Source organism: Camelus ferus, chromosome 4 (genome assembly GCF_009834535.1).
Source record: "Camelus ferus isolate YT-003-E chromosome 4, BCGSAC_Cfer_1.0, whole genome shotgun sequence".
NCBI lineage: Eukaryota > Metazoa > Chordata > Mammalia > Artiodactyla > Camelidae > Camelus > Camelus ferus.
The window spans coordinates 56,545,857-56,571,327 of NC_045699.1; the positions used below are offsets into that span (position 1 = coordinate 56,545,857).

General features: G+C 39.5%; 1 protein-coding gene across 2 annotated transcripts; it reads right to left on the reverse strand.

Moving 5' to 3' along the window:
• Positions 1-4,537: 4,537 nt before the first annotated feature.
• On the reverse strand, positions 4,538-24,326 carry ZFP37 (ZFP37 zinc finger protein). Of its 2 annotated transcripts, XM_032478213.1 has the most exons (5): positions 24,129-24,326; positions 20,655-20,781; positions 20,212-20,349; positions 15,590-15,726; positions 4,538-6,022 (listed from the first exon to the last, which is right to left on the reverse strand). In XM_032478213.1, exons 1-5 carry the CDS (start codon positions 24,258-24,260, stop codon positions 5,930-5,932), a joined length of 627 nt encoding a protein of 208 aa, XP_032334104.1. In that variant the 5' UTR covers positions 24,261-24,326; the 3' UTR covers positions 4,538-5,929. The 2 variants fall into 2 exon arrangements, with proteins under 2 accessions (XP_032334104.1, XP_032334103.1); XM_032478212.1 differs by lacking the exon at positions 4,538-6,022 and having other exon boundaries at positions 13,164-15,726; positions 24,129-24,319.
• Positions 24,327-25,471: the final 1,145 nt, after the last annotated feature.

A 25,471-nucleotide genomic window follows, 5' to 3' on the forward strand; every position in this document is an offset into this window, starting at 1 on the left:
CAATGCCCCGGCGGCCCAGACCCTCGGTGCTATCGCGGAAGTTCGCGCGATCCCTAACTCGCCTTTATCGCGAGACTTTCCAGGTCGTTTGTCTCCCTGAGCCAGGGGTTTAACATGGCCGCGCCCATTGAGCGAAAAGTGTGACAGACTGGATGGAGCCATATTTCGAATAGGTGTTGGTGCCGTACAGAAAAGAATTCTCATAGCAAAGTATGGTAAATTATGGGAGCCATGGAAAAGGTACACGGGGACAATGAAGCAAAGACGTAAACTAGAAAAGAATTCCAGGTATATGAGAATGGGACCTATTCAGCTAAGATGTGCAGCAAATGGAAACACAGTGGAAGGTGCAAAGCAAAGATGGGGAAAATGGCATAGCGAAGCAAGGGAAGCCCCTTGTGTTAAGCAGACGAAAAGAATGAGACTCAGAGGGCTTAAGTCGGTTGACCTGTATCACATTGCCTCATTTTGCCAATCTGAGATGTAATAATAATAACAGTAAACGTTTATTGAGCATTTGCTGTATGTTTACTGAAGTGGGTTTTAACCGAGTTTTAAATGAGGTGCAGAAGTCAGGATGGTGCAATATTCTCCGTTGGACATAGCCCTGGGAGAGGGGAAGTCAGGTTGCCTTTCATCTGGCGAACCTCAGATAATCATCCTGAAAAATGAAATTCAAAAGTCTTCTCCTAGTGTTGCAATAGATGCAACCGGTGTTCCAGGTTCTTGTCCCGTCCCAGAAAGAATTCACAGACAAGACTTAAAGGTTAAAAAAAAGGTAAAGTGAGGATTTATTAAAGGATGGATAGTACACTCTCAGGGGAGAGCTGGCAGGCTCAGGTGAGCCGCTGCCCTGAGTTTCTTTGGCAAGTTAGCTACCTAGGGTGTAAAAATGAATGGGCGGAAAATTCATTGGAGAGGGAAGGGTTTGGGGTCGTATTCCCTGATTATCATCCCAACTCCACCTTCCCAAAGGGAGGAGGGATTTTTGTCCTTGTTTAGTCTGGATCGGGAGTGTCATGGCTTTGGTGCCTGATGGGTACTTCTGATCTGCAAGGCTAATTTTATTGAAATGAGGACATAATGAGCAAAAGGTTATATTCAGACACTAGAAATTCCTCCCTTTTCTCACCTTTCTTTCTTCTTCTCCAGGCCACTTGTCATCCCAAAAGGCATGATCCTGTATCAGCCCCAAGGTTCCTGCTTTTCTTTCTCTGCCCAGGGACCCCTGGTGCTTACATGATGTGTGGTTTCCTGCATTTGGCCTGTGCCCCTCCTTTCTGCCCAATTCCTGCCGTACGGTCTGTGTCCCCCTTTCTCTGCTCATATCTAGCTATCTGCCTGCTCTAACACTAGGAATGTGAAGGAAAAGCTGGGCTGGTCTAACAAGATAACTCACAAGTCTAAGAATGTGAAAGAAAAGCTGGGCTGTGCTAACAAGATAACACACAAATCTAAGTATCGGAATACTGATCTGAGTTCTGCTGGACTAACTTGTAAATCTGAGTTAATTAGCGTTGGTTTGCTGTTCATGTTTTTTTGCTAGCCAGCTGGATTTTCAAAGAGATATCTAGCTTTGGAATGTTGGTTTGCTGCCTCCCTGCCTCCACTTTTGTGATAATGATGCTGCTAAAGCTGTTCCATGCCTATTGGCCGAATACCCCAAGCTTGTACTTTACCCTGTAAAACCTCACGCACACGTCTTGGAGGTGCTCAGAGCTTCGGAGCAGAAGCCCCTCTGAGCCCGCCAGCGTAATATATCTGAGTACTCCAACCCTCCCAGTGGTGCTTGTTTCTTGGCTGGCCTGTCGCTTCCGTAACAGGAACACTTCCTCTAATTGGGTTGGAAAGACTCTGCCCCCGCTAAATAAATCTGTACATCAGATAGCAGCAGAGGAACGTGTTTGGGTTGTCAACTGAAATAAACGCGCAGCCTAAAAGTTAAAAGTTATGTTTTACTTGGTGGGAGGACTCGAGCCGGGATTGAGGGGCTGCTCCGAAGAGGTAGGGGAGGAGCTAGGATATATAGGAGCTTTACAACAAAGACCAGGTAGTTGGAACAATAAAAGATTACTTGTTGTCTAAAGAGAATCAGGCATCTCAAGTTAAAGAATTTAGTGCTTTTCTATGTATGGGAGGAAGCAAACATTTGGGCTCACTGAATTCATTCCTTTTGCAAGCACCTAGCTATCTAGGGCCAGTATCCTGTCCTTTCTTATTCTGAGTCCCCTCAGGGTGCACCATTGTGAGTGGCTGCAGAGGCTGGGCTGCAGGCTTGTCCCCACTGAGGGGGTGGCAGCAGCCGCTGATGACTTGGTTTCAGCATTCTTTGTTTACTGATACGTTTGCAGTATTTTCACTCACATTGGAGTATTTTCGTTCACAGGGTTAAACTGAAGGCTAATTCAGAACCCCTCAACCTGGTCTTGAACTTGCTCTAGGGCCTTGGGTCAGCCACTTTTCCTCAGTTCCCTCTTTTGTGAAGTAGAGGAAGGTTGTGAAATACTCATTTGGGTATTTCACTGTTTGCTGACATAAAGAAGAAATAGGTGTCAGTGAGAAGCACTTTGGGATCCAGTTTTGTTTTTTTTTAAATAAAGCCACATAGTGCTATTACTGTAAGTTAATTAAACAAGGAGGCCGTTTGATTGAGATGATTCCAATGCATTGGCAGCTTTTGTAGGCAAATAAAAACCTAAGCCTGTGAATGCCTCAATGTTCAGAAATCAAAACCTAAGGACAACCAATCACAAATAGCCAACAAGGCTTTCCCAAATAGGGTAACTGCCTAAGCGACACGCAGTCAAATAATTTCCTTGCTTTGCTTCTGGGTCTCCTCTATAAAAGTCTTGCCCCTGGCTCCCGCCTAGAGCACTTCTAACCACCTCTGGTTTGGTGCTGCCCAGTTTGAATCACTTTTTGCTCAAATAAAATCTTAAAATTTTTAAGATGCCATAATTTATCTTTTAACATTACTACAGAATAGCCAGCACTAACTAATGCTTAAAGACACTGGGGATTAATTCCAGAGTCCACTCAGCTCTTTAAAACCAGACACAGTGAACTTCATGTTTCTTTCTCAACCATATGCCAGAACTACAGCTTATGCTTCAAAGCTGGGCTGCAACATCCTCGTCTCTAGGTTTTTCCAGACCCCCCCCCCCCAGACATCTGCTCCTTTTTATGGGCACAGCTGCATATGCTTTCCTCTGTCACAGCCATTTGTTACCTGAGACTGGAATTTCCAGTTTTGTGTCTTTCTCCTCTTTGGTCTGACAGCTACTCAGGCCGAAACTGTGTCAGAATCAGCTTAGTTTCCCTGATTTTTTGTTAGATATGGATTTATGTCTCCTGACTCTTTCTCTGTAATGCAAAGCTCATTCATTCCTTTAGCCACACACGTATATTATTGCCATGCTTGATGATGCAAGGGAGGAACTCAGTCTGATAGTGACAAAGCAGTGTGATCAGTGGTCTGCATGTCACTGATTTGTGCTATAGGGGTGTGGTAAGAGGTGGCTAACTCTGTCAGGGACTGGATGGCAGTAGTAGGGGTGTGGGAAGGGTTTCAGGAAGGCTTAGGACGTGATTTTAAAAACTGAGTCTTGGAAGAGGAGCAGGAATTTGTCAGGAGAACAGAGTGAAGAAGGGATTTCTCAACAGAAGCAGAGCAGATATAAACCACTTCTCACATCCCTGGATCTCACATCCTGATCCCACCTCCACATCTTGATTCGGGTGGTTCTCTGTTGGGTATGGCCACACACTCCTGCTTGGGGTGGGGCAGGAATTCCTTGCCAAGGAGAATTCAGGGGAATCTCCTTTGCCTTGTGAGGCCCTAAATTAATAAATAGTTCTTTTACATGCATAATCTAATTCAGGGGTCTGCAATCTGTGGTCCTTGGGCAAATCTGGCTTGCTGTCTGTTTTGACAAAGCTTCACTGGAACACAGTCATGTTCATTCATTTACATATAGTCCATGGTTGCTTCTGTGTTATAATGGCACAGTTGAGTAGTTGTGACAGATATGGCCCCCCAAGTCTAAAATATTTACTATCTATCTCTTTACAGAAAAAGTTTGTCGGTCTCTGATCTAATTTAATGCTGAGGGGAAAATCATTATTATCCCTGTTTTACAGAAAAGGAATCTGAAGCACCAAAAGTTTACACAGCTTGTTAGCGATGCAGCCAAGATAAAAATTCCCAAAGTCTGACTCAGAGCTTATGCTCCTACCCACTATACTACACTTTAATGAATGTCTTCTGACTGCCAATTAATTGCCTTTGGTAAAGAGGCAACAATAATAATATATTTGTCATCTAACCTAGGAGACAGCTCTGACAGTGAAAAAAGGTACTAATTAATAACTATATGTGGACAACAGGCATAAAACCTGTCCCAGGCAATCGGACGTGTGATCGCCCTAGACTCAGGAACAAAGACACATAGAGTAAAATAGACAGCTCAAATTTTAAAAGATAGCTAAAATGATAAAATATGGCTTTATTTTATAAGCCATATAAGAATACTTTCTTGCTTTACAGTCACACACATATACATATAAGAATACCTTCTGGTGAATTTTTATATTACATAGGTCAGACAATCCATGGAAATGGCATTAAACACATGAGAAAAAAATAGGTGTAGACTTGCATGTTTTTTATGTGCTGCTGATGTGTGCAGATGTGTGATATGCTACTTACTTTGATACTAATTTATAATCCAAATATTGCCTTCAGGTCAATCAACTACAATCACGATACATGTAAAAGTAGTGATTCTCACAGGTTTTTATAGAAAGGAGATGCAATCAATCAGGGAAAGCACACACACTGGAGAAAATACGGCACAAAGGATGGAGCCCTGGAAGATACCATCTGGTGAGGGGTGAGAAGAGAAAGAGGAAATGGGGACAGAAACAGAGAAGAGAGAGAGAGAAAGGGGTCAGAAGATCAAGGAGCACGGTGACAGGGGAACCAATGGGGAAATATTTCAGAGAAGAGGGAAGCATCAAATGTCAGATACAACCGAAAATTCACATATGTCCCTTGAATTTGGTAACAGCAAGCTGACCTTTTTAGAAAATGTTTCATAGTAGTGATGAAACCATTTACCACATTGTACCGAAGTGTAAATATGAACTAAATGGAAACACCAAGATAATGCCAATTTTCAAGAAGTGTGTGCATTAAGGAAGAGAAAGATGAGGATTTAGGTTCCGGCCTGGTATTTATAACATACAAGAAAATTTAAATAGGTCAAAGTCTGCAGCAGAAAAGGAAAGTTAAAGGCCCAGAAGAGAATGAATTCCCTGGTGGAGAATGATCCCAAGGTAGAAAGGAGGAAAGGCTCAAGGTATGTAAGAAATTTAAAATAAAGGGAGAAATAAAGAAAACAAAATTTGTTTTCTTGATTTCTATACTATATATAAATTATATAAAAGACTGTATAGAAATTTGTTAATTCTGAAAGGAATAAAACACAAAGGTAAAATTTAAATTATTACCCGAGAAGTATATGTCTTCAAACAATTATAAAGACAGGTCAAAAACCCAACAGAATGAGACAGATGCCTCCATAATAATTATATGCGAAGTAAACAATGAAATTTTTCATATTGATAAAGATTTAAAAGATTGCTAATATCCAATGTGAAAGAATCAAATATGGAATTATTCATACATACATTGTAGGTGGCAATTTGACAATACTCTCAAATTTTAATTTGTGCCAAAACAACTTTAAAAAAGAAAAAACAAAGCTGGAGGGCTTATTTTCCATACTCTACCTGACTTCAAAACTTACTATAAAGTTAATAATCAATTCAATGTAATATTGGTATCAAAGTAGATAAACAGAACAGAATAGAGTCCAGAAATAGATCTTCATGTTCGTATACAGCTGATGTTTATTTAATGGTGGTATCAGTGGCGGGAAGAGATGCCATGTAGAGTTTGTGGCAAGCCCCAACGGGAAAACAACATAGGCTCCTGGATTCTGGAAAAAGGCCAGGGCATCTGCAATGGAGGATTACATGGTTTTGTAAAATATCTCCTGGCATACTACTGCACCCTGGTAAAGATAGAATTCGTGACCATGGAACACTAAATGACTACTTCACCAGAGCAACCATTATAAGGTAGAACCTGTCAAATCCATCAGATCATGAGTTATGTGGGCTTAGGGAATACCCATTATAAGATGGAAGTGGTACATTTATGAACAGCAGGTATAAGCAAGCACATGGCATCCATCACTGTGACCTCAGCATCCCCTACAAGGTCTTCAGGTTGTTGCCTGAATACTTGGAGCTTTTTGTATTAAGGGATCAGCAGGCAAAAGAAGTCACTATCTTAGAAGAGGTACAAAACCCTGATATCAGTAAAAAGTGGGGTGCTGTCACACAAGGTAGGCAGAGAGGAAAATGTGAAACCCAGTGATCCACTTACTACCCCTTGCCCAACTGTGACCATAAATGTACAGGGTCAGCAAATCTGATCTGAGAAGGGCAATATGACGAGTGTCTCAGAAGAGGCAGCTGAAAATGAATAGTGGAGAAGGGAGAGGATGTTATCTATTGTGACCCTCAAACCACTGTAGCTGCAGGAGCTGTAGTTTATCCCACTAATCCTCCTAATTTCTTCCCAGGCAGAGAGGGACTCAGAAATGCAGGAAGAAGTACCCTACAGATATGTATGGAGAAGTTTATCTGAGCAGAGCAAGGGATGGATTGTGATGGACATAGAGCTGCATATCCAGATTCTTCTGCAAGGAAGGTCTTGCTGCTCAGCTGTGGGGAGTACAATTTCTAGCTGCTTAAAGATGGACCTCAGCCACAGAGAGCTGCCTCACTCAAGGTCATGCCCTTTGCAGGAAAGTCTACATCTGGTGAATGAACAGGGTTGGGATAGGGGTGAAAAAGGTCCAATACAGGACACTTGGATGAGGAAAACATTCAGCCCAGAGCACCTCACCGGACTGACTTTGTTGGGCATGTAATGTATTTTAACTTCTTCCTTTGCCCAATCCTGCTTCTCTACCCTCCTTTCATGGGTGTTTATCTTTAATAAACATCTGAAACCCCAACTCTATCTCCGACTCTGCCTCCAAAGATCCCCACCACAATTTTATTATGGTCAGAGAACATATTCTGTATAATCTCAGTTGCTTTAAATGTATCAAGACTGGTTTTGTGGCTTATCATTTTTCTATCTTGGCGTACATACCATGTGCACTTGAAAAAATTTTATATTCTGCAATTGTAGAGTTAATGTTCTAGAAATATGAATTAGGTCAAGGTTTTTTATAGTGTTCTTCAGGTAGTCTATGTCTTTATTAATTTTGTCTGTCTAGTTGTTCTATCAACTGCCTAGAGAAGGATATAAAAATCTTCAATTATGATTGTTGAATTGTTGATATCTCTCTTTAATTCTTTCAATTGCTGCTTCATATACAAGCATAGCTCATTTTATTGCACTTTGCAGAAAAAATTGTTTTTTACAAATTGAAGGTTTGCAGCAACCTTGCACTGAGCAAGTCTAACAGCATGATTTTTCAAACAGTATTTGCTTACCTTGTGTCTTTGTATCACATTTTGGTAATTCTTGCAATATTTCAAACTTTTACATTATTATATTTGTTGTGGTGATCTGTAATCAGTGATCTTTGATGTCACTATTGCAATTGTTTTGGGGTGCCACAAACATTTATTTTAAGAAATTGCCACAGCCACCCCAACATTCAGCAACAACCACCCTGATTAGTCAGCAGCCATCAACATCAAGGCAAAAACCCTCCACCAACAAAAAGATTACAACTCACTGAAAGCTCAGATGATGGTTAGCATTTTTTAGCAATAAACTATTTTTTAAATTATGGTACGTACATTTTTTAGGCATGATGCTATTGCACACTTAACAGGCTACAGCATAGTGTAAACATAATTTATATACCTACTGGGAAACTGAAAATTTCATATGACTTGTTTTATTGGGATATTCGCTTTATTGCGGTGGTCTGAAACTGGATCTGCAACACCTCCAAAATCTGTCTGTACTTTGGAGCTCTGTTCAGGTGCGTAGACATTTATGTATGTTTTGTATTCCAGATGAATTAATCCTTTTATCTTTTTAAACTGGCCCTCTTTATCTGTTAACACTCTTTATCAAGAAGTCTGTTTTGATTTAAAAATGGGCAGAAACTGGATAGACGGATTTCTAAAGAAGACATCCAGATGGCCAACAAACATATGAAAAGATGCTCAACATCACTAATTACTAGAGAAGTGAAAATCAAAAGCACAATGAGCTATCACCTCACACCTATCAGAATGGCTATCATCAAAAAGACCACAAATAACAAATGTCAGTCAGGATGTGGACGAAACAGCATCATTATACGCTGCTGACAGGAATGTAATCTGATGCAGCCATGGAAAGCAGTATGGAGGTTCCTCAAAAAACTAAAAATAGGACTACCATATGACCCAGCAATTCCACTCCTGGGTATATATATGTGTATATATATATGTATATATGTACGTGTGTGTGTATATATATATAAAGCTCTCTCTCTCCAAAGAAAATGAAAACACTAATTTGAAAAGATACATGCACCCCAATGTTCATAGCAGCGTTATTTACAATAGCCAAGCTATGGAAGCAAACTAAGTGTCCATTAACAGAAGAATGGATAAAGAAGATGTGGTAGATATGTACAATGGAATACTACTCGCCATAAAAAGAATAAAATTTTGCCATTTGCAACAACATGCATGGACTTGGAAGTGAAATTATAGTTAGTGAAATAAGTCAGACAGAGAAAGACAAATACTGTATGTTATCACTTATATGTGTAATCTAAAAAATAAAACAAACTAATGACTATAACAAAAAAGAAGCAGACTCACATATATAGAAAACAAACTAGTGTTACCAGTTGGGGGGGAAAGAACTTGAAAGGGGCAAAATATGGGTAGGGGATTAAGAACAAACTACTATATATAAAATAAATAAACTACAAGGATATATTGTATAGCACAGGGAATATAGCCAATATTTTATAGTAACCGTAAATGGAGTATAATATTTAAATTGTGAATCACTATGCTCTACACCTGAAATTTATATAATATTGTAAATCAACTATATCTCAATTTCTTTTAAAAGATAAAAGCTTAAAAAAAAGAGAAATCTGTTTTGTGTGTTAATATAGCCATTCCAGGCTTTACATGCTTACTATTTGTATGGTATTATCATTTTCAATCTATTTAATTTTAACTTATCTGTGACTTTTTAAAGGATCTTGTAGACAGCCTAAAATTGGGTCTTGCTTTTTTATCCATTATAAAAACTCTGCCTGTTAACTGGAGTGTTTAGTTCATTAACTTTTAAGGTAATTATTGCTATGGTTGGATTTAGGTCCACCATTTTATTATTCGTATTATTTGTCCCTTTGATTTTGTTCCTCTGTACCTTCCTTCCTGCTTCCATTAGGAATTTTAAAATACTTTTTAGAGGTTCATTTAACTTTATCCATTGCGTTTTTGGCTATGCCTCTTTGCTTTACTAATTAAAGGTTTCTCTAGGGATTGCTCTATACATCCTTGACTTTCACAGTCTACTAACAATTGATATTGTAGCATAGCACACAAAATTTAGAAATCTTACTACAATATAGGTCCACCCCTCCTTTGTTTATGCTAGAGTTGTTATATGTATTGCATCAAATACCTTACATCCACATAAGACAATATTTTAAGTTTTGTTTTAAACAATCCTATGTACTTCTAAAGGAATTAACAGGTTAGAACAGTCTTTTATATTCACCATTTCTGATCCTTCCTGAAGAACTGAGTTTGCATCTGATATTATTTTCCTTCAACCTGAAGAACTTTATGGTCTTCTGGGGATAAATTCTCTTGATTTATTTATATAAAAAGGGATTATTTCATCTATTCTTAACAGATATTTTTGTTGGATATAGGACTTGAGATTCAAGGCTTTTTTTTTCTATAGCATTTTAAGAATACTGTTCCTGTTTTCTGGCTCCAGTTTTTATAAGTCACCAATCATTAAAGTTGTTTTTTATTACATATAATGAATCAATTTCCCCCCCGGCTTTAAGATTTTATTTTTATCTTTAGGTTCCACAGCTTGTCTAGGATGTGCCTAATCATAGTTTTCTTCCCATTTATCCTGCTTGGAGTTCACCGAGATTCTCAATTCAGTACGTTTATTTCATCTACCAAACTTGAGGAAATGTCAACCATTATATCTTCAAATATTTTATATGTCCCATTCTCTCCTCACTCTCCTTTTGGGACGTCATCTACAAATATGCAAGACTTTTTTTTTTAAATTAAATAAATGTCAAGGTTAATGTATTTTCATCATTTTCTCTCGCTTGTTTGATCATTTCTACTGATCTATTTCAAGTTCAATGATTCCTCTATAATTACATTCTGCTCATAAACATATCCTGTGAATTTTAAATTTCAGACATTGTATTTTTCAGTTCTAGAAATCTCTTTTGGTTTTTCTTTGTAGTTTCTATTTCTTTGCTTGAGTTAAAAATCTTAACATTCATTGTGAACATATTTTATTTTATTAATCATAGTTATATTAGCTACACTGACACCTTCATCTGCTTACTCCAGTTTCTGTGTTGATGGTCTGTTTTCATGAAATGGGATCACATTTTCCTGATTATTTGAATGTCAAGTAAATTTTCTTGTATCCTAGATATCATGAATGATAAGTTGTGGCAATTCTGGATTCCATTATATTCCTTGGAGGAGTGTTAATGTTTTTGCTCTATCAAATAATTAACATGGTTGAACTCAAACTTTAAACTTTGTCTCTAGGGCAGCAGCACAAATGAAAGCTCAGTTCAAAAGACAAAAGGGTTAGGAGTCTGTACCATACATGCATGGTTCAAGGGTCAGCCAGAGATTGGGCAGAGCTTATTCACATAATTTGGGTTTCTCGCTATTGGAATCTCTCTTTTGGGGCATTCTCCTCTCACTTTCCTGTAGTTGTTGTTGCCCTGAACTCAGTCATGTGGTTTTTCATGTTAAAAAACCTGCACGTTTTCTCTCAAATTATCCCCTGCTACCACACCAACTTCTATCTTATGAGGGTGTCATACTTTATTTAATCAGTTAACTGGCAACTTATGTTTTATCCAATTTCTCTGTATTCTGTAATAATAATAGGACATTCTAATTATGTATCATAGAATACATTCCTGGAAGTGAGACTGCAAGACATTTTAAAGATCTGATATATACTCTCAGATTTACATTTAAATCGGTTGTACAAACTTGACAACCAAAATCAGTGTATGAGAAATCTTGTTTTCTACGTCTCTTGCAAACCTAATTATTTTTAAAATCTTGATTTAATAGAAATTTTTCTTATTTTTCCTCTTCTGTATGTCAGAGGAGATCAGTATCTTTCTCTCTTTTCTCATAACCTCAGATTCTAAAAGATATGTGTCTGGAATGCTCTTCCATCATATAGACACACAACTTGCTTCTTTTCTCACTCTTTAAGTCTTTGCTTGTGTCACCACCTAAGTGAGCCTAAGCTTAGTCGACCACCGCTACTACTATATTTAAAACTGCATTATCTTCCAATTGAAATCCCCTTCCCTGCTTTGTTTTTTGCCATACCACTTGCCACCCTTGTTATAATCTACATTTTAATTACAGTGGACCCCTGTAAGGTTGAACTGTGCAGGTCCAATTACACATGGATTTTTTTCAATAAAAATATTCAGTACTGCACAGTTCATGGTTGGTTGACTCCTCAGATGTGGAATCACAGATATGGAGGGCCGACTATAGAACTTAAGTGTCCACAGATCTGTGGCCGGTCCTGGAACCAATCCCCTGTAGATAAGGGGTGACTTATTTAGATTTATTGCCTGTATTCCACTCTAGAATTATGCTCTCCAAGGAAAAGCTTTCTTTTCTTGTTGTTTCATTGACTGCTACATCTCTAGGACTTAGTGCTCAACATATAGTAGATGATCAATATTACTTGAATAAATAAATGTTTTAAAACTCTTAATAATTTACTTTATGGATGTATGCCCCTTCCTCTTCTTTATATTAAAGAAATATCCAGGAACATTTGTAAATGTTTTCAAAATTTATGTAAACAATTATTCAGATAAGTGATTCTCAAAATGTGGTCCCCACACCAGCCATATCAGCATTCTCTGGGAATTTCTTTAAAATGCAAATTCTCAGGCCCCACCACAGACTTACTAAATCAGAAACCATGTGGGTGGGACCCATTTCTAAAGACTGTTTTCACAAGACCTCCAGGCATATTTGGTGCATGCTAAAGCTTGTGTGTCATTGATTTAGACTCACCTATGTAGATCTATTTTCTTTCATTGTTCACCTCCAGTCATTTTTAGACATCATTTCCTCATTCATTGATGCTAAATTTGAATTCATTTCTTACTGCATAGATGGCTTTTAGCATTCACTTCTACTGTTTAGGCATACCTATATTCTTGACTGTTCCAGGTGTGGCTACGGGTTCTCCAAGAGGTGTATGAAATTTAATCTAATCATAACGTGCAACTGTTTTATTCTTCTAAAAAGTGCAGATTTTCTACAGCTCTGGACAGTGATGATTCATTCTGTGCACAGTGCAGACTTTCATTGGGTAAAAAATTACTAATGGCAATAGCTTCCACAGTTCATTTTCTTCCCCTGAGAGTAAATAAGTTACTTGATAACAAGGGCATAATATCCATGAGTTGATCTTTCAATGCATTCATGTGCACATGTGCACACACACACACACACAAGTTCCATTCTAAGTATTTATACCTTTTAATTCTCCAAAATGAGGTCAGAAAGGCAGGCACTGAAATGGGAAATATTTGCAAAGATGGCATTTAATCACATATTTGTTCAGAAGCAATGACCATGAACAAGGTCTGCTATTGGGCAAGAACAGGAAGTAGTGCCATTTGTTGCAATACATCTGAAATCCCAGAGTGAGGTATTCATGTATAAGCACTTTGGATATGAAACAAAATGGAGTGATTATTCAGAAAATCACTTTCATTCAACTGCAATCACAATTCATCATCAATCTTTAAAAATATGGCGAACTGAAGAAACATGGTGCTGAGTTTTAGCTGTAATTCATTATTTTAATGAAAGAACATATTTGAAAGGAAAAGCCTTTGTGAATTCATTATCAAATTTAACAACATATGCTCATTTAGGAACAGACATAAAGTTTTACTTTGTCAAACAACATTGTGGAGTGGGTTCAATGAAAATGTTCATTAGTGTTGATTTATACATATTAAAAGGATCTTAATTCTGAAAATAATATATGTACATTATTTAAAAATTTAAGCAGTATACAATAAAAAGGAGATTTCCCTCCTATTGCAGACCCCATTCCTGAACTCCTGCACCCAATGGCAATCACTCAGTTTCTTCTGTGTTTTTTCAAACCAATCTATTCCCATACAAATATATGTACACACACACACACACACACACACACACACACACACACCCTTTTGTAAACAAGTTGGAACATACTATACACATAGTTGAGAAACCTGCTTTTTTCACTCAACAATATATCTTGGATAGCATTCCCTACTAGCACCTGTGTGTCCTCAGCTGCTTTATATTTCTCTTAATTTTATGTTAATATTTTTTACATAAATAATAACTCTTTTATAAAGTTTTCTGCTGATGTAGAAACTAGCAAAGACATTGAGAAAGAGCTGTGTGATAGCATCAAGGATGAAACTCATACCAGTGGTCACACACATTTACACACGGCAATAAAGAGATACGCAAATTCAGTTCTCCTGTATGATGCTTAAGTACACAACACTCAAGCAACTTGGGAACTTTGTCGGCAGATGTAATTTGTTTCTCTAGTGCTCTGATTACTCAATTTATTAACAATTTTAAAAGCTTTATATTTCAATCTGAACATATAGATCATTTATAATAATTATTTTTAAAACAATATTTTCTATAAAAGGTTTAGTATCATTTAAACTCTCCATCCATTTCCTCTATGTGAAGATTCATTTTCAAATTCTCTCACGTGTAATGAGGTGTGACTTCTTGTTAAAGGCTTTCTAACATCCTTTAAATTCAGAATACTTCTAAAGTTACATAAACTCTTTAGTTCAGATTTCCCACACTAACTTCACGCATGCGATTTCTCTTCTGAATGCGTTTTCACATGTTTGGTAAGGGATGCATTTTGTTTGAAGGCTTTTCCACATTCATTACATTCATAGGGTTTCTCTCCAGTGTGGGATCTCTGATGTATAACAAGCTGTGACTTTGCATTGAAGGCTTTTCCACATTCATTGCATTCATAGGGTTTCTCCCCAGTGTGAGTCCTCTGATGCACAATGAGGTGTGACTTTTGGCTAAACGCCTTCCCACATTCATTACATTCATAGGGCTTCTCCCCACTATGAACTCTCTGATGTTGAGTAAGGCCTTCAATTTGTTTGAAGGCCTTCCCACACTGATTACACTCAAAGGGACTTTCACCTGTATGAGTTCTCATATGGTAAGTAAGAGATGAACTATGTCCAAAGGCTTTTCCACATTCATTACACTTGTAGGGTTTCTCCTTAGTATGAGTTCTTTGATGTATAATGAGATGTGACTTCTTGCTGAAAGCTTTCCCACAATCATTACATTCAAAGGGTTTCTCACCTGTATGAATTCTCATATGTTTGGTAAGGGATGAGCTATACTTAAAGGCTTTTCCACATTCATTACATTCATATGGAATTTCACCTGTATGCGTTCTCACATGTTCCGTAAGAGATGAGTTATACCTAAAGGACTTTCCACATTCCTTACACTCATAGGGCTTCTCGCCTGTATGAGATCTCACATGTTGAATAAGGTTTGAGCTATGTCTGAAGGTTTTCCCACATTCAGTACATTCATATGGCTTTTCCCCAGTATGAACTCTCAGATGGTCAGTGAGGGCATGTTTATGACTGTGGGCTTTGCCACACTGAATACATTCATATGGTTTCTCTCCAGTGTGAGTTCTCTGATGTACAACAAGGTGTGATTTTTGGCTGAAGGCTATCCCACATTCATTACACTCATAAGGTTTCTCCCCAGTATGAATTCTCTGATGATCAACAAGTCCTTGCTTATGGCTGAGAACCTTCCCACATTCATTGCATTCATACAGTTTCACTTTAGCCTGAGCTTTATCATGCTTAACAGGAGATGAGCTATGGCTTGATGATTTTTCCTGTTTTTCTCCAGATTGAATTATGTCCAATTTAGTATGTTTTTTGCCAGTTTGAATTTTGTTCGGCCCATTAGACAAGTTATGATTGGATAATTTCTCATGTTTTTTTCCAGTTTGATTTTTGTCTTTCTTTGTACGAGATAAGCTTTGGCTGAATGATTTCCTGCGCTTTTTAGCTACATCAGGTTTCTTTTCTGCATAGTTTCTTATATGACCAGGTAAGTCTAAATTCTTTCCAGGAGAATCAAATTTAAGAAGCTCTTTTTTTGAAGAAACATGTTTTGTACTCACCTTGTTTTCCCCCAGTGAACTGCATTCATTGCCTTTTTCCTCAGTCAGAGTTTTTTGTTTGCATGCAACTTTCCTAAGGAGTTTGTTTTGAGATTCCTGGTAGTTCTTTAGGTGGTCATCATCTTGCTGGACTTCTCCTAAAATGGAATTCAATGAGACACTCTTGTGAGTCTTCACACTCTCATAATTTGGAATATAGCTTATAAAGAAATGTCCTGTTGTGGAGTTTAATCTTTATTCAAGCCTAGTATCCTAAAGTGAATCAAATATCAAGTGCAAATTTCCCTGTCCTTTGGACTTGAGGGGGAAAATGCTGTAATAAAAACAAGAAAAGAAAATTGGCAATACTGATTAGAAAAAGCTTTAGCTGTTGATAAACACGAACTTGCATCCTGGGATAGAAGATGTAACACACGCAAGGAGCAGTGAATAAAAATAGATGAAGTTAAAAGAGCTTGTGATTGAGGTTGACATTTTCGGGGTCTCTCTTCAGCCCAAGCTGCCCAGCTTTAATCACTGCCAATCCACCCATAGTATTTGGCTCCCACAGCCTGTACCACATTGATCCAACTCTCCATGGTCATAGTTGGAGACAGCTGGCTCAAGCCAAGATGTCCAATAGGAGTCTGCCTCCTAAAAACTTAGACTCTAGTTAGTCTCTCCTGGGTGCTAAATTTAAAAATGATATAAGACAAATACTATAAAGTCATATTTTCCCTGCATAAATAGAAAGTTCATCAGTACAAAGAACGAAGCATACATCCACAGAAAAGCAAAGATGTTAGATCATGTGTCCTCAAAGAGACCATTGGCATAACCCGAATTCCAGTGGCTTCCCAGGCCTGGTTCTAGTCTCCAGCTCAAGCATGTGCCCTTTAGCTACAAGAGAACTTATAATAAATTCCTCCATTTACTTAGGATAGCTCAAGTAAAACTTTCTTATTGCTCCCTCAAGATCCAAAATAGAGGAAAATAAGGTAAGTCAAGTCCACCAAAGGATACCACCCAGCTTTCAGGTGACTGAGGGATTTAGCAGGATATGATGATGTTCCACTGCATTTTCTGCTGACACCCATGATCAATATAATAATGACCTTCCTGTACTAAAAACATCCCACAGTTTCTCTGAGTTCCCTGATGCTTTTACTATGTGATAAAACTCACAGTAATGAGACAGGCAAACTTTATGCCACTTGGATGTACAGGGCACATACACACTTGTTTTCTAACAGTTTGCTATGGTGCACACCTTCCTGTCAGGTCACTCTAATTGCTAATTATAAATTTTAAGCTAATTCTCCACTCCAAGTGATTGCTCACACTCTTTCCTCCACATAGGATACAATTATACATTTTAAGATATCTTCTCAACCCATGCTTCGCTTCTCTGAGACCACCACTCACATTGACAGATGTAGGCAGCCATGTGTGCACTATACAATCCAACCTCTGTTTGAAAGCAATTGATTGGACAGTGGTAAACATCAGGCCCCAGCTAGTCCAACAATATTCTCTCTGCTAAGAACTTAAAATTAAAACTTGAAGACTTCTGCTAGCTAGATATGAACACTATATATGTAAAAACCTAAGAACTTAGGAGCTGGGACTACCATTTTGGGGGTGGCCTTTTTCAGCTATATACATGGGAGACTCAAAGAGAGAAGCAGCTATGAGTCCCCATGACCTCAGAAAGAAAGAGATAAAAAGTGAACAGTTGTCTTTGGTAGTAAAAGAACATTACATGGATAAAGTGAAAACTGGACTCAAACAGGAAACAGTAATGGTGCTTGAATACATACCTGGAAAATACTATTATTTTTATGGAGAACTTTTAAGAGATTAGTTCTCATGGAGAAAAGGTCAATTTTTATAAGTATACATAAGATAGTGGTACAAATATACTAGGAAGAAGTGGAGTTACCAGCTGCTTTTTCATTTAGGAAATTTTAAGTGACGCAAGCATCCTGGGAGAAAGAATGTAACAGGAATTTTTATGTAGCGAGACAAAGGCTGCCTCCCCCAAGGATGCTAGGGAGGAGGGAGGATCCCCTTCTGGGAGCAAAAGGGATCAAAACTCAAACCTTTCCCCTTGAGGTTTAACATTATAAGAACCTCTTATAATGATGGTTTGGGCTGATCCCAACTGACTGGACTGCAGGGAAAGACATAAAACACCACGAGAGAAATTCACCATGAGGGAGGGGAAGAGAATCTGAACTAGTGAATTGGTATAATAGCATAAGACTAAGGGAGAGTTGGGTTTGGTAGAGCATGTAATTAAGGCTGTAAGCTTGTCCTGAATCTGAGACAGTAACTAAAACACAAATTTTAAGCTAAAATGACTGTAACTTCAGAAACTAAAATATGAAGCTCACTAGACCCAGCAAATCATCAGATGAAATAGAACAGCCCTTCCTCGAAGAAACTCCAAGTGCAATACAAGAACCTGAAACAAGAATAGAGTCATCGTAGCAATGACAAAGGTGTATGTATTAAATGACTCAGGACTATGTTTCAGTTTTAATACCAAATATAAGCGAGAAAAGTTAAGATAGCCAAAACTGGAGCCACTAATGGATGGATCAAAAATTCTATGAAGTCTCTTCATTTGTCCCTTGAAGGACTGGTCCCTCTGGTCTCAAGATATTCACAGAGGTTTGGAAAATTCAGGGTCAGAGGAAACTTAAAAAGGTATTGTGAACATTCTGCTAATTTGGGGACTGTAGTGACATATAAAATCTGAATATTTTAATGTTTGGTGACAACATCTAAGATGAATTATTTTCTGAAAAAAAAAAAGGGGGGGGGATTTAACAAATCTACCTAAGAATTTGAGCAATTTAGGTGTGGAATGATATGAATCTGATTTGGGGGATACCAGTAAGAATGAGGGGGAAAAAATGAACCAGGAGCTGGTTCCATGAACCAGGTCCAGATGAATCAGGATAGTAAGAGGGAAGGCAGAGAGCAAAGATTCATGGGAACTCCATGGGAGATGGGCCTAAAATCTGACCCTGATAACAACAGGGAAGGTGAAAGCAAGCTTTAATTTACAAAGAAAGATACAGCTTTCAATTTCTGACACTCTGAGAATGAGCTGTCCTATAAGCAGGTAAAATAGAAGATAAAGGAATTGGAGATTTATCTGGATAAGATAAATTCATCTCGGAAATCACCAGTGTAGAATAAATAGCTTGTATTTGCACAATAGATTATTCCTTTGAGGGGAAATACAATAGAAAAAGAGAACAGACAGTAGAAGACAAAACCTTAGGGACACTTCAGCAAAGTGAAAAGGAAGAGAATCTGGTGAAATAAATGATAAAGAAACACTTAAAGGTTAAAATCAGATTCAAGTGGCAAAACTCAAGCTAATGAGCAAGTATTTCAGGCTGATCAAAATTATTACAATCTGCACTGGAAGGTAAGCAGGGATGAAAAGTCAGAAAGTTAGTTAAAAGGCATGAATTCTGTGGGATTTGACTGCAGGAGTTAGGGAGAAAGTGGAAAGAATGATGGTGCTATAGACTACAGGTCCAGAGCATCTCAGAGTGAAAGGGTGGAAATGGAAAGCAATGAGGGCAGAAGCATCATGCCAAGAGATTTAGAAAGAGGACAGATTTAAGAACACCTGAGCACCTAAGGGGAGAAATTTGATACTATGGGGTCTCAAGGTGTGGGTGGACGAAGGGAGAAAAACTGAGGACATTACGAAAAGGGAGAATAATTTTTACAAGCACTGCTTTAGAGAGGTAAGCAGGAATGGGATTAGCTAAGAGAAGAGCTAAGAGGGTTCACTGCTTTTTCTCAAAATTGAGCAGTAGAGAGGATGGCTATATGGAAGGGTCAGTTGGGCATCTGATGGTCTGGTACCCAAGGTTAGAGCCCTGTTTTTCACCTTTTTTCTTACCACAACCTGAGTGGTATGGCAGACTGTATTACTGTTCCCTGTGGAAAGATTACACCTCCCAGCCCCACTGCATAGCCATTTGAATCTTCCCTTTGAAAGGATTATGCATTCTTACCCAGCTGAATTTGGGAGTGGCCAGATGATCCCATCTCTGACCAACCAACCATGAAAATGTAAGCAGAAGGAGATATCTACCACACCCAGTGATTTCAAAGTCATCATGTAGTCATCAAGTTCCACCCCCTCTTCTTTCCCTCTGTAATGAGACCATAATTTGCCAAATAGGGACTGCTCTTTCAATGTAGGTCTAAAAGATAATGTGGAAAAGGGCTGCAGTTTAAGCAAGAAACAAACATTTCTTGTTTGTAGGCCACTAAGATTTTGGGGTCATTCCTTCATGGGGATAACTTAGCCCAAACTGACTGATACAAGTGGTATACGCAAACTCCCATAAGTAACACTGGTTCATGACTATAGTGACCTTCATATGAGAACCTCTCATGTGGACAGGTTCACAGAAGGAAGAAATATTAGAATCTCCAAGGTTAGAGAATCTTTGTAATTTGAACTCCTCTTCCTCTAGGAGATTTTGATATTTTTCTACTGCTATTTCCTGATCAAGAAAGAAGGGTCTTGAGTCTTTAAGAGGAATTGAAGAATAAATTATTCTTTGAAGAATTCCAAAGTTACCACCAAGAAACCAGGAACTTACTTCCGCTGGCTCCTATTTGCTTGGGTCTTGCTGTTTCACTCAGACCACCTCGTTTGGGGCTTTTCCCCTTCCCCAACCACAGCTCTTCTCCTTTTTCCAACTTGCAGATCATGTCTGGTTTGAGAGCTTGATACCCTACTTACGAGAAACAGTGGAAATCGAGTGTTAGAACAACAAACATCCCAGAAATCAAGCACTAACATTTGCGCTACAGTGGTTTTAAAGGATGAAAGAACACGGCTTCTGAAATTTCACAGTGCAGATGCCCACGAACCCATCTGAGCAGACCTTCCATTCTACAGGCAGAGGCACAAGTATTCTGCCTAGTACCTAAAAAGGATGAAAATGCTCTGACTATAAAAATCAAGGATAAACTTACCAAGGACTTGGGAGAGAAGGTATCACAGTAGGTACATTCTGACTTACGAAGAAATTGCCCTTACCCATCGAGGCTAGGTTGCTGTAATTCTCCAGCATCACATCCTCGTACAGGCTCCTCTGAGCAGGATCTAGTTGCTCCCATTCCTTCTTGGTAAAGGCCATAGTCACGTCTTTGAATGTTACTGATCCCTGTAATAGCATATTTCTAGTTCAGTCTACTGTTATCCACATTTGTGAGAGAGTTGTACAAGATAATTATGGCTTGTTTTCACCTTGACCATTCAATGTTGATCATGTCACAAAGGGTGCTTATTTTTCACCCAATTTTGCATTTTTATTTTTGAGAAAGAAAAATCATATTAAGAAATGTCCCTGTTATGGACTGAATGTTTGTGTCCCCCATAAATTCGCTGTTGAAACCTTGTGATGAGCTGTGTGATAAGCCACTCAGTCTATGGTTATTAAAAAAAAAAAACTGTACGATTATAGGAAAGACAATTACCAAAAAAAAGCAAGAAAAAAGAAAAGAAAAGAAACAAAATCAGTCTTCATCTTTTCTTCTGTAACAAAAGACTATGTAGTAGTGTTTACAGAGTTCTGAGGTAGAAGAATTGAGACCCTCGATTTTTATAATCAGTCAAAAAAAATCTATGTTTGGAAGCAAAAATAAGGTATTTTAGGCATGTAAGGATACAGAAAATATATCATCTATGTACTTTAAAAATAAAGAGAAGGAGGGAGGGAGAAACCTTGGGATGCGGTGGGAGGAGGAGGAGAAAGAGAAGAAGAAAAGGAATGACTTTTAAAAGAAAGAAAATTGGATCAGAATGAAGATTTCAAGATTAGGAAAGACCAAATACAAGAAAGCTATGAATAATAAAACCAGTAAAATGTCTAGTTACATCCAAGTAACTTGGTGATGTTCTTGTGCAATTATTATAAAAGTATCCTTAAAATCAAGAGGTTTGATGTCAGAAAAATAAGGAGAAACATAACTGGTGGGGGAGAAATTAAAGCATGTTAAAATTCTCCTCATTTGGCAGCTGTTAGAGAATTTTGAAACAAATAAATATACATTCAAATACATTTGTTTAACATTTAAAGATCACCCATTATATCCACAGACCACCAGTCAATTAGCTGTGTATGTCACCAGTCTCTATCTTTACAAACTTCTAGTCACTGACTCCTGTAACCCGCCTCATCACTGGCCGCCCAGTCACTGAGTATGGCCCTCCCTAATCCCTAAGTCTGTAATTCCAAAATGATTGATCTCAGCAAACTTCCCAATCACTAACAGCAACAGATCTCCCCAATCACTTGGCCCCACAGACACTCCAATCACATATTCCTACAGGTTCCTCAACTATTGATACCAGTGGAACACAGCAATCTCTCCCTCTGATATGACTCCAAATCTTATCAATCCCCAATCACTGACAGCAAGAGAGCTCTCAAACAGTGGCTTTACAGAAACTCAAATCACCACCAGTAAACCCACTACACCCTCACCCTTTCTAGCCATTCCCCTTGCCTGCTTGCTCTGTCTCCTAAGGATTCTGCTCCTTTACGGTGGCCCCCAGCAGGGGTTGTCTGCCTGCCCTCATCAACGACCCATGTACCTCAGGGTCTGAAGACGAGGTAAATGATTACTTTCAACCATTTTTCAATCATCCTTCAAAAACCCCTCTCTTGTTTATGGAGTATTACCAGGCTTTAACCCTTTAACCATCTGGTTTTTTGATTCACTAGAAGGATTCAGCATATGGTTGTGCTCACAGCTATGGTTTAGTACAGCAAAAGAATACAAAGCAAATCAGCGAAAGAAAAAGGTACATGAGGTGACGTCCAGAAGAAACCAGGCACAAGTCTCCAAGAGTCCTCTCCTGGTAAAGTCACACAGTACATACTTAATTGTCCAGAAATGAGTTATGACAACACACGTGAAATGTTTTTTGTTTGTTTGTTTTTTACCAGGGAAGCTCATTAGAGACTCAGTGCCCAAGGTGTTGGTCATCTTGGCTGGTCATCTAGGTACTCTCTGCCCAGCACCTACAAAAATCCCAGATTCCCAGAAGAAAATCAGGTGTTCAGCATAAACGACACTGTTTATATAGTTTAGGCACAGGAAGCCACTTTCATAATTTCTGAAAATGGTAGGAACCCTCCTAAAACCTAAGTTCTCAGATGTTGGTGGAAGGTCAACCTTGCAAGCAGCCCTTTCTAAGGATAGCTATCTCAGGGCTCTTATGTCAACCTTTCTGCGCAATCATCCTGCCTCATTCACTGAAAACTTTAGCACCAGATTCGTTTTCACCACAGCTCCTGAACTATTTCTACATCAATGTAGAAAAGACTTTCAACAACCTGACCTCTCCTGTCCTGACTCCAACAATTTTTCTTCTACCCGGACTCAGCCACCTCCTCATCACCAAATCACTCCTTACTTTCTCCAGTACTTTCATGCAAATAATACTCCAAACTCATTGGGTCCTCTGATCCATTGATCCTAACCACTTTTTCTCAATCTTCCATTGCCACACAGCCTTACTTTTCTTCTATCTTGTTCAGATTCCCTGTCCTATACCATACACACTCCCATTGAAAACATCTTTAACTTTATTGCCCTTCTTCTTCTCCACTGTACTTACCTAGAAAAATTTCAACCTTGGTCAAACCCACTCTCCTATTAATCTCTGCCCAGACCTCTCCTAAGTTCTAGAGTCATATATCTAACAATTACTCAACATTTCTACTTGGACACGTAACGGGCATCTTGACATGGGCCAATCAGAATCACTGTCATCCACCCTGGCTTCCTTTTAACCAAATCTGGTCTTCTCCAACTCATCCCTTTCTCAGAAAACGAAATCTATCCAGTTTCTCAGGCCAAAGGTCTAGATGTAAAAAATCTTGATTCTTCTCTTCTTTCTTGCTCTGTATCAATTCATCAGGAAATCCTATTGGCTCATCTCCAGATGTATTCCAAATCAGATTTTTCATTTCACTGCTACAATCCTATTCTAAACCATCGTCATGTCTTCCCTTTATTGCAGTAAACTACTAACTGACTTCCCTGCACCACTGCACACAGACAGGAACAATCCAGTCTCCCTCTACCACAGGCACCGTAATTGCTGGCTCCCATAGACATTCCCTACTGCGACCCCCAAAACCCTCCCCAACCTCTGATACACCACAAATCCCCCACTGATCCCCATAGCCTTCCAAACTCTTGACTTTTCAGTGACTGCGACAGACCGGCTCTCCCCAAGCACTGTCACAGCAGATCTCTCAAACACAGACTTCTTTAAACTGTCGCTTACCCCACAGACCTCCCGCCCCGCTAGCACTACCCCACAGATCCTGCAGGACGCCAGCCACCCCCACTCCCCCGCAAAAGGCGCTCCAGCATCGACTCCAATTCCCAAATCACCTACCTTCACAGACTACAGTTACCCTCCGGTCACTGACGCCCGATTAGACTGCATTGGACCACGAGACGCCTCCCCACCCCACGCCACCATCGCGCTCACCGCGGCGCTGTCCCCGGGCTCCGACACAGCCATCTCCGGGGGACGCCCGGCCTCTTCGGCCGTCCCTGCACTCCTCCTCCGGCCCACGGTCTCTGGCTTTGTCAGGATAAGCGCGCAAGCAGAGGCGGACATGGCGGCCTCCCGCAGCGCGCCCTCAGCCCGTCCGGCAGCCGCGATGGCGGCGCCCTCGGGTATCCGCGCTGGGCGCGGCCATCTTGGCCGCGGCGCCGCCGTACAGCGGAGACCCGTCCCTCCCGGCGGGTTCCAAGGCTCGGGGGCCGGGCTTCCTTACAGGGTCTTTCCGTGGTGAGATGCGAGCGGGCAGAAACCCGGCTCGGTATACTCACTGCAGGTTCCCTCACTGTGCCTGACACCCCAGCCCCCGCGGTCAGAGGTTGCACCACTTGAGCACAGAACTTGGAGTTGCTTTTCCCAGTCAGTGCACCCAGCTGCGGAGAAATCGGGAATCTCACTGCCTACCGCGGACTCCAGAGAGCTGGGTTGAGAGAAATTGGGAGGAAGGAGATAAAGCCCGACAGGGCCAGTTGCTGTTGTTTTATAGAGGGAAAACGCTAATCTTTGAAATATATGTCTTTCCATTTGTGGTATGAGAAAAAATGAAGCAGCAGGTTAACTGAACACATCACTCCTAAGTGAGAACCCGAGTTTGATGGTGATACTTCAGCTAAATAATCAAGCAATTGGAACAGAAATCATTTCTCAAGGGGCCATTTCATGTATCAGCTTCATTCACGTAACAGTTATTTGTTGGGCTTTTCTACTACGTGCAGACTAGGTTGCTTGGGTTTGCTAGGTCATGGGGAAGGAGTGGAGATTCAGACACAGCCTTTGTTTGCCGTTGCAGAATTTCCAATGGAGCAGAGGGCTGGTGAAGTTATCCCAAATATGTTGTTCTTTTTTCCAGAATCAAACATACCCTGCACATTCCACTTACATGTGGAAAAAAAATCAACAAACAAATTTGAAGTTCTCATTGGCTTTATTAAACGATTCATGAATGGGGCAGCATCCCATCTAGCAAGCAGAAAGGCCATCTGAGGAGCTGTACAAAATGGTGGGGTTTTAAAGGTAGATAGGCATTGGGACAGGATAGTCAAAAACAAAACAAAGGATTATTTCAGGCAAGGCCATTTTCCTTTGAGGAAGAAAGAGGGGTGTCCTCAGTCCCAGCAATGCTTTCCTGGTCTTCTGACATCAACTCTAGGGCTTAGCAAAGTATGTGGTAAATATTGTGATATGTAGAATTCCAACATGGCCCCTGTCATCTCTGCTCCCTGGTGTTACACCTTTGAGATCTCCTCTCTCTCGGTGCAGGAGGAACC

Coding starts and splice junctions, on each gene's coding strand:
- ZFP37 (XM_032478212.1), bottom strand. CDS start 24,260: ATGTCCGCCTCTGCTTGCGCGCTTATCCTGACAAAGCCAGAGACCGTG. Junction 20,782..24,128: donor AGCCCGGGGACAGCGCCGCG/GTGAGCGCGATG, acceptor ATGCTATTACAG/GGATCAGTAACATTCAAAGA. Junction 20,350..20,654: donor CAGCAACCTAGCCTCGATGG/GTAAGGGCAATT, acceptor GTTTCTCGTAAG/TAGGGTATCAAGCTCTCAAA.